This window comes from Sinocyclocheilus rhinocerous, unplaced genomic scaffold (assembly GCF_001515625.1).
Source record: "Sinocyclocheilus rhinocerous isolate Xijiao unplaced genomic scaffold, SAMN03320098_v1.1 scaffold350, whole genome shotgun sequence".
Lineage (NCBI taxonomy): Eukaryota > Metazoa > Chordata > Actinopteri > Cypriniformes > Cyprinidae > Sinocyclocheilus > Sinocyclocheilus rhinocerous.
Window position 1 is genome coordinate 445,094 of NW_015637528.1, and position 10,108 is coordinate 455,201.

Genomic DNA, 10,108 nt, shown 5'->3' on the forward strand with positions numbered 1-10,108 from the left:
TTTGCGGGGGACGCTGATGATGTCATGCAGCGCACTAATGTGAAGCAAATATTCTGCGTTCTTTTGAGTTTTGTCTTATAAATATTTTACTTCTTTAGTTTCAAATACATGAATGCAAATTCTCCCGTCTTAAGCGACATTTAAAGGCTTTCCTCAACAAATTTCAACAGTATTTTGAAATGCTTTATGTATCTGAAAACAAAACACCTTGATTCATTTAATATTCGGATCAGTAATATTATTGTATTGGAGAAATGTTTCATCCATAAATGATGTTTTTTGAAGATATCCCCTATACAATATTTAGAAATAGTCTACAATAATTTTCAGAAGCCTAGGACAGAAAGGAAAACAATGTTCTTGCGCTCTTTCTTTCTTTAACAGTTTATGTTTTGTTGTATAATTGTACTTTTATTGGTTGTTAAAAAAAACTATTTCATAGTTTTAAACAGTTCAATAATATATCCTGCCTACAGCATACTGGAGGTGTAGCTACCTTTTCACTCTTACTTTGCAAATTATTCACTTATATAAAATGTATAAATATATGAAAAAATATGAAGATGTACTTGTCCATTTTTGTGGTATAATACGTTAAAATCTAACTTTAAAATAAATTTAATTGAATTGCTAAATTGTATTATATTACATATTATTCATTTTGATTCATCACCGAGCATGTCACACTCATTTGCACTGGAATACATGAATCTCATAATGCATCTAAATACATAATCATTGCATAAAGCACACAAGCGGCATTTGACAGAAAAAAAAAATCAGCTTGAACACACAGGGTTGAACTTACTTGGATTTATTATTCACATAAAGTGCGTTTTCATGTCATGATTTGAGTTTGACAAATGAATATGAAAGTGCAGACAGAGCAGGCGAACAGTGTATTATAATAAGGTGCAGACAGAAGCAGCAGCTGAGAGAGATCCTACACCACCTGGTCTTGACTGCTATGGATCACTGTCAGTCACTACGAACTGACCAACTAATATGGCCCGGTGGTTTATCTAATACTAATGAGGTCTAGAACACTGGTTCTCAACTGGTTTTGCTTCAGGACCCAAAGTTTACATCAAGTGAACCAACACAGTATTGCCAAAAATAGTCCCTAGCATCAAACACACAAATCTTTACATTACTCAAAATGATTAGCATACCAGCTAACAGGGAATGTTCTCAGAACTTTGAAGAAGGTTCTGGCAAAGTTCTCTCACAGTTATGAACAAACATTCTTCAAGTAACATCAATAGAATGTTTGCTGAAAGTTGTCTGGACTTTAACAGCGCTCTCAAAACGTTAGCACAAAACCATTGTTTGTAGATTATTCATGGAACGTTTTTCTGAAACATTTTAGTTGGATGTTTGTCTAAGTTTTTCAAACTGTTAATAGTTTCAGCTGGTTTAGAGAACATTTAGGAGTTACATTCCCATAATGTTTGCTGAATGCTAAATGGGAACGTTAGCGAAACATTCTCAGAACTTGGCTGAAGAAGAAGATTGTCTTCAAAGCTTGAGTGGTTTCTAATGGTCTTTTGAATTTCGATTGTTTCTCACCCAGTGAAAAACAACATTACCCATGATTCTTCAGAGAAATCAAGGAACTGAAACAAGCAAATTGTGTTAAGCGCCCACGCACTCCCATAACCGCAAAGCACTTCAAATGACATAACGCTCTCAAACTGCTTAAATATTTGTGCATATATGCATATTTTTCCCCATTGTTATTAATTTGATGATTAAGTCATTCACAATGCTTCATCCTTTCCAAGAACTGCAAATCTACGTTTGTAATGTTGTGATTCACCTCATAGCTGGTTGGTTTGGCTCATGACTTAAAACTCTTAATTGTAAAAGTACTTCGCTAAATACTTCCATTTCACATTTTTCCCCGTCTATGTGCAAATCTATCAGAACAAATGGTAACATATTAAGGTTGCGCCCAGTTGAGAAGCACTGGTCTAGAGATTGAGCACTGGGCTCCGGTTTGATTCGGCTGGGTCTCAACCCCACAGGCACAAGCCGGGACACAGGCAGTGGCTCCTGTTCTCAGGGGATCTGATCACCAGGTCTTTCACGATCTCCACCGTTCCGAAGAGCGGGAAGAGCTTTTCGCCAAATGTCTCGTTGTAGGTGTAGATGTGGGAGCGGTTCTCCACGTCGTAGAAGGACAGCTGGCCCTGGTTGTAGTCTAGGTAGACGCCGACCTTTCGAGGAATCAAGGCGGCAGGCAGGGCGGTGAACGGCACGGTGAGGGCCTTCAGCTCCATGCCGCGCTCCAGCCGCAGGGTCAGGTAGCCAGTGTTGGTGTTCAGAGACTTGAAGCCCTTACGCAAGGCGGACTCTTTGGCTACACCGATGCGCCAGTCCATTTCTCCCACATCCACCTCCCAGTACTGGCGGCCAGAGGCGAAGCCTTCGGTTCCCACCGCACACCACCAACCGTCGAAGCGCTGGTGATAGTTGGCAACGTCTTTGCGCTCGAAACCACAGCGCATGCGCTTCTCATCCTTGGAGATCAGCAGGTCAGGATTGGCCGTGTCCAGGTCAAGGGTCACCTCCACTATGATGGAATGAATGGAGGCCTGTGACTAATGTGTAATCAGTTTTATTAACTATGAATCAATGAAAATGCCGAATTTGTTTGCCTATGTAGGCAGCATTTTAAGGCATCAAATCCACACTTTCGACACAAAGCATCTACCAATGGTTTGTAAAATATTATCTTTAGACAAAATTCTATTTATACTCTATTTAGAATTTAGACTAAATTCGATCCACATCACACATTTACAAGTATGTATATTTGTATGTGATGCTACACTTGTAATCCCATAATGCATTGCAACAAGATGGTGGATTACTTGTTGGTATTAAATAGGATTTGGGGAGCTTTCAGTTAAAGGGTTAGTTCACCCAAAAATGAAAATTCTGTCATTAACTCAACCTCGTGTTGTTCCAAACCCGTAAGACCTTCGTTCATCTTCGGAACACAAATTAAGATATTTTTGATGGAATATAAGGGCTCTCTGACCCTCCCATAGACGGCAAGGTAACTACCACGTTTGCGCAAAGAGAACAAAAATAACGACTTTATTCCACATTTTCATCTACTGCGTCACTTGTGGACGCGCGTTCACGACAGTATCATGACGCAAAAGTGTAAAGATAAAAGATACATATTTCAAATAAATGCTGTTCTTTTGAACTTTCATTTCATCAAAGAATCCTGAAAAATGTATCACGTTTTCCACAAAAATATGAAGCAGAACAACTGTTTTCAACACTGATAATAATAATAAATTTCTTGAGCAACAGATCAGCATATCAGAATGATTTCTGAAGGATCATGTGACACTGAAGACTGGAGTAATGATGCTGAAAATTGAGCGATGCATCACAGGAATAAATTACATTTTAATATATATTCCCAAAGAAATCACTCATTTTAAATTGTAATAATTTTTCACAATATTACTGTTTTTACAGTATTAAATAAACAAATAAACGCCTTACCTCCTGCATCACAGATCCAGTCCCACACTAAATAAAGAAAAGCAATAATTAACACAAGTTCACAGTCTTATTATTCAATCCACCCTACAATTGCAAAACTGTCCAAAAAGAGAGAAGCATTAACACACGACTCACCTATGTGAGGAATATAAGGGGTGGCACCTAAGTCAAAAACAAAAAAAAAGAGAATTGAGGTAAAAATATAAAAATAAAGGTGCTGTCAGCAAGATGTTTTAATACCATGCATTATATTTCCATACCACCTGTCAGACACAAGCAGCTAGTTTTGCAACAGCTTTTTCTTAGATAAGTGATATTCAGGGAACTGACGAGATGATCTGACCTATTTTTTGGCTCCTCTGTTTCCACATAAGCCACTTTTGGGGAATGTTCTCCTAAACGCACAAATAAATCAGTTTTGTGTTACAATAAAGTAATTGGTCGACTAAATTCAACTCTGGAGTTCCTGTAATGTTATTTTCTTCATACCTTGTCTAGTTCTTTGCTGATTAGCGTCCAGAACACCAGCTCCATGGCTGACAGCAGGGTGGCCATCTGACCTCTTTTCCAGTGATTCTCAAAGTCATCCAAAACCGCCACCACCTGCTCCCCAGGCCAGACACTTTGCTACACAGGAAAGGGGGAATAAATGATGCAAGTGTTGCCACTCAATATAACTGGCATGCAACTATTAAAGGAAATGTTCACCCCAAAAAAATGAATATTCAAAAAATAATAGCATTTGTAATGTCCCCATAAAACATAGAAACCCAGCGTTTGTGTATGTATGTGTGTGTGTGTGTGTGTGTGTACCTCAGGTTGGGCCCTCAGGTCTTTGGTCCAGGTGAGAATAACTCTCTTGGCGCTCTCCATATCCTGCTCACTGCTCAGAGCCAGATCCTTCCAGTCACTTCTCTCTGGCCATCCATCAGTCAGCATCGGTCTTTTCTGTTAGGACAATATTTGGTGACGCTCTAGCTCTGGTGAGCTAGTGAGCTGCCTACACAGGCAGACTTTTAAAGGGATAGTTCACCCAAAAATGACAATTAGCCCATGATTTACTCACCCTCAAGCCATCCTAGGTGTGTATGACTTTCTTCTTTCAGATAAATACAACCAGAGTTATATTTAAAAATGTCCTGGCTCTTCCAAGCCTTATAATGGCAGTGAATGGGTGTTATTTTTCAATAGTCCAACAGAAGACCAATAAAGCACATCTATCCATAAAAGAGTGTCCAAAAAGTGTCCTACATGGCTCTGGGGGGCTAATAAAGGCCTCCTGAAGTGAAGCGATGCGTTTTTGTAAGCGTAGGCAAATAGGCATAGCGTAAGCTCCGGTGAGAAGTGAAGAATGCAGAAGTGCAGGAGAGAGCAAAACAAAACACCACTCACGAATTAGAAGTACAAAACGGAGATTTGTAAAGAAAAATGTTGGAGATTTCGATATAAGTCAAGAAGAGACTGGTTTCCCTGTGCTGAAACAAAACTTGGTTCTTGCGACACTAGCATATTCTCACCGGAGCTTATGCTACGTCATCTGTTGGAACGCCACTCTCTCGTGAACGCGCGTACAACAGTTAGCGGAAGCTAGAGATTACGGTTTATAAAGTTTTAAATATGGATATTTTTCTTCGGAGCCGTGTGGGACACTTTTTATTATGAATGGATGCACTTTATGGACTTCTTTTGAACTAATGAAAAATAACACCCATTCACTGCCATTATAAAGCTTGGAAGAGCCAGGACATTTTTAAATATAACTCCAATTGTATTTGTCTGAAAGAAGAAAGTCATATACACCTAGGATGGCTTGAGGGTGAGTAAATCATGGGGTAATTTTCATTTTTGGGTGAACTATCCCTTTAAGGAGTCAAAAAAGTACATTCGTTTGCAGCAATTTGGTTTCAGTGGGAGCATAAAAAATACAGTAAATGAATAATAGGTATAAATGAGTATCTTGCCTTGCTCTCTAGCAGCGATGCCCACTCCAGAATGAAGGCCCTGCAGGTGAGAGTGGGCCACACATCTTCACTCTCTGAGATGTGCGCCAACACCTCTGACCTCTACAGCCACCAGGAGGGAAGAAAACACACATGTAACACTCATGAGCTTCTGTCTGCATCAGCCCTGCATCAGCACTGTGAGCCAGTCAGAACTGAATCAATCAGACAATTCTGCTTCCTATTTGCTAATTCACTTCAATTACTGGATATGAATTTAGGTAGCAAATAGGATGCAGAACTGAATTTCAAATTTAAATTTAAGGAAGCAGAACCTTTCAAACTGAATTGATGTATTTAGCATTTTAATAATTTTTCATTTAAAAAGTTCAAATCTGATGCATATTTTAAAAGGATATAACAATAAACATGAAAGTCCTTCAAACCTGTCTTTATTTATAGTAAGTAAACCAAATTAAACCTTGACTAACAAAATGTTTTTTAGGAGCTAGTGAGCTGCCTACACAGGCAGACTTTTAAAGGGATAGTTCACCCAAAAATGACAATTAGCCCATGATTTACTCACCCTCAAGCCATCCTAGGTGTGTATGACTTTCTTCTTTCAGATAAATACAACCAGAGTTATATTTAAAAATGTCCTGGCTCTTCCAAGCTTTATAATGGCAGTGAATGGGTGTTATTTTTCAATAGTCCAACAGAAGACCAATAAAGCACATCTATCCATAAAAGAGTGTCCAAAAAGTGTCCTACATGGCTCTGGGGGGCTAATAAAGGCCTCCTGAAGTGAAGCGATGCGTTTTTGTAAGCGTAGGCAAATAGGCATAGCGTAAGCTCCGGTGAGAAGTGAAGAATGCAGAAGTGCAGGAGAGAGCAAAACAAAACACCGCTCACGAATTAGAAGTACAAAACGGAGATTTGTAAAGAAAAATGTTGGAGATTTCGATATAAGTCAAGAAGAGACTGGTTTCCCTGTGCTGAAACAAAACTTGGTTCTTGCGACACTAGCATATTCTCACCGGAGCTTATGCTACGTCATCTGTTGGAACGCCACTCTCTCGTGAACGCGCGTACAACAGTTAGCGGAAGCTAGAGATTACGGTTTATAAAGTTTTAAATATGGATATTTTTCTTCGGAGCCGTGTGGGACACTTTTTATTATGAATGGATGCACTTTATGGACTTCTTTTGAACTAATGAAAAATAACACCCATTCACTGCCATTATAAAGCTTGGAAGAGCCAGGACATTTTTAAATATAACTCCAATTGTATTTGTCTGAAAGAAGAAAGTCATATACACCTAGGATGGCTTGAGGGTGAGTAAATCATGGGGTAATTTTCATTTTTGGGTGAACTATCCCTTTAAGGAGTCAAAAAAGTACATTCGTTTGCAGCAATTTGGTTTCAGTGGGAGCATAAAAAATACAGTAAATGAATAATAGGTATAAATGAGTATCTTGCCTTGCTCTCTAGCAGCGATGCCCACTCCAGAATGAAGGCCCTGCAGGTGAGAGTGGGCCACACATCTTCACTCTCTGAGATGTGCGCCAACACCTCTGACCTCTACAGCCACCAGGAGGGAAGAAAACACACATGTAACACTCATGAGCTTCTGTCTGCATCAGCCCTGCATCAGCACTGTGAGCCAGTCAGAACTGAATCAATCAGACAATTCTGCTTCCTATTTGCTAATTCACTTCAATTACTGGATATGAATTTAGGTAGCAAATAGGATGCAGAACTGAATTTCAAATTTAAATTTAAGGAAGCAGAACCTTTCAAACTGAATTGATGTATTTAGCATTTTAATAATTTTTCATTTAAAAAGTTCAAATCTGATGCATATTTTAAAAGGATATAACAATAAACATGAAAGTCCTTCAAACCTGTCTTTATTTATAGTAAGTAAACCAAATTAAACCTTGACTAACAAAATGTTTTTTAGTTTTATCTTAAGTGAAAATTCTACTACAGCTAATTTAGATTTTGTGGTGACATTAAGTTGTAAAAAACAAATATTTACAATTTACAAAAAAGACAATATAAGTAATATTTTGGCTTATGCCTAAGTAAATCACACTAATTAAATATAATCAAAACAACCCAACCACTGGGTCAAAACAACCCAACAGCTGGGTCATAATGATAAAACTTTTTACTTTGTACGAATATTTTTGCCTTTGGGAAAAGAAATACTTTTGAGTAATATTGAATCTATAATATCCATAAATATAATTTAGGAAAAACTAGTACATTTGGATTTTGCTAAATAAAGTTTTTTTTTTTTTTTTGGTCAATAGTATTTGTTCAGTGACTATATCATTGAATTTCTCTTTCAAATCAATCTTTCAGATCAAATCAATTCCAATTAAAAATTCAATGAAATGGAAGCCAATTAAATTTTGAATATTCCTGTGATTATCCAGCCATCAGCGCTGATTTTTTGGTGTATTAGACATTTATCAGTGGCTGTACCTGACAGACACGTCCCAGATCCTTAGCCAGGCTGACAATGAACTGCTGGCTCTCATCCAGTGGTTCTCGCTTCTCATTTTTCACCTTCTTACGAAACTCCTGTACGCATAAAATAATTGAATGTTATATGAATCCTAGTAAACGCTAAATAAAAAGTTAGTCTCAGTGACGGACTGCCTCATGAAACACAAGAACAACAAATTCATCAGATGAATCCATCTGTACATATTAATTTTGGGTTGACAGAAATCGACACATCAAAACAAAACAAACTGTGATCAGTCTCATGTCATTCACAAAGTCTCTTCCTGTCATGTGGGCGGTTCTTTGTGACAGTAAGCTGTAACGTGGACCAGAATTTATTCTGAAAGTTCAAAGGTTTGGCTACGTGAGACTATTTCAGCATGTTGTCAGTTAAGGTTGTTCATGAAGGCTACGGCAAACAAACAAGAACAGTGATTCATTAAAATGCAACTCATGCATGCTCTATTTCCTGTGTCGTTGTCTCCTGTTAATGAGCAGCAAAAGGCTCACAGCTATTGAAATCAGTCCCAATGACCAGCTAAAAGAGCCTTTTATCTCACTTTTGAACTAAAGGATAGAAAAACACAAACTCTGGCTTGCCTACTGACGTCAAATGTCTTGAAGCAACAGGTTCACGTTTCTCTGTTTTTATGTCATTGTATGTAAGAAGAACACATTGCCAACATGTACCTTAAACTTCTCCGTAATGTTCCTGGTTGGTTCAACCAGAAACTGAAGACACTGCATCATGGTAGCTGCTGCTCACAGAAATCCTTTACTAGAGGAAACAACTATAGCAAAGACAGGAAATGACAAAAGTTTTCTGTCAAAACTAAAGGTCATTTAAAGGTTTTTCTTACTGAGTGACACACAACCCTGTTGAAAAAACCAGCATATGCTGGTTAAGTATGTTTTGAGGCTGGGATGCTGGTTTGAGCTGGTTTAAGCTGGTCATTTGCTGGTTTAAGCTGGTCCTTTGCTGGTTTATGCTGGTCCTTTGCTGGTTTAAGCTGGTCCTTTGCTGGTCATAAACTGGTCTGACCAGCTTAAGCTTAAGACCACATGACCAGCATAAACCAGCAAAGGACCAGCTCAAACCAGCAAAGGACCAGCATAAATCAGCAAAGGACCAGCTCAAACCAGCATTCCAGCTTCAAAACAAACCTAACCAGCATATGCTGGTTTTTTCAACAGGGAAACCTACTTTAAACTTCAAAAACAATGTGTCAACCCAGCAGACCGTTTGTAGACTTTCACAACAAGAATAAAGATTAAACACTAAGCAGCAGATATATGGCCAAAACAGTCACACCTTACCCTTGACCTGAATAAAGCAAAGCTTCAGGAGTTCATTGTTGATACAACATACGGCTGCATGGTCTATACGCTTCTGAAAAATAAGTGTGCTTAATTGTACTGAATGTGCACTTAAAATCTTTCAAGTATATTTTTCAAACTATATTTGGAGATAATATATTAACGAAATAAAAGGCCATTTAAGTGTACTTTGACTTTTTCTAAACACGTTTAAATAGTGCACTTTGTGATATGACAAACATTTCAAAAGAAATGGCATTTAAAGGGGTCATATGATGCGATTTCAATTTTTCCTTTCTCTGTGTAGTGTTACGAGCTCTTGGTGCATAAAGAAGATCTGTAAAGTTGCAAACACTAAAGTCTCAAATCCAAAGAGATATTCTTTATAAAAGTTAAGAGTCAGCCACACCTACCTAAAACGGCTCGTTCTAACACGCCCCCACATATCTACATCACTATGTGGGAAGATTTGCATAACGCCGCCCAAATGTTCAAGCAAAGAAAGAAGGCGTAACTTTTATCCTCACTGTAGTATTGTTGACGCTGCAGCCATTTCGTGAAGGATACTTTGTTTGGTCTTCCAAAAGAGGACGATATCCGCTCACTCAAGCCGGCCTCCGCTCACTCTAGGCCCCGCGGCCTCCGCTCACTCAAGGCCGCGGTGTGTGACGCTGTTTCGTTGTGAAAGCGAAACTACTTTGTTTGGCCTTCCAAAAGAGGACACAAATCTAGAAATCAGTGGTTAATTTGTATTTACAACACTGTTCCAGAACAGTTCAACCCAAATATTCAGATGTGTGCAGC

At 38.5% G+C, this 10,108-nt stretch overlaps 1 protein-coding gene across 1 annotated transcript in view; it reads right to left on the reverse strand.

Annotated features, from left to right (window-relative positions):
* Positions 1–798: 798 nt before the first annotated feature.
* The window catches only part of LOC107748865 (butyrophilin subfamily 3 member A3-like), a 12,204-nt gene continuing 2,894 nt past the window's right edge, over positions 799–10,108 (reverse strand). Inside the window, exons 2-10 of the mRNA XM_016563852.1 lie at positions 8,678–8,778; positions 7,964–8,062; positions 6,950–7,051; positions 4,342–4,476; positions 4,018–4,155; positions 3,872–3,923; positions 3,664–3,690; positions 3,529–3,555; positions 799–2,575 (exon numbers count right to left, since the gene is read on the reverse strand). Coding sequence (XP_016419338.1) covers positions 2,016–2,575; positions 3,529–3,555; positions 3,664–3,690; positions 3,872–3,923; positions 4,018–4,155; positions 4,342–4,476; positions 6,950–7,051; positions 7,964–8,062; positions 8,678–8,737 — 1,200 coding nt within the window. The 5' untranslated portion in view covers positions 8,738–8,778 and the 3' untranslated portion in view covers positions 799–2,015. The remainder of the gene's footprint in view (positions 2,576–3,528; positions 3,556–3,663; positions 3,691–3,871; positions 3,924–4,017; positions 4,156–4,341; positions 4,477–6,949; positions 7,052–7,963; positions 8,063–8,677; positions 8,779–10,108) is intronic.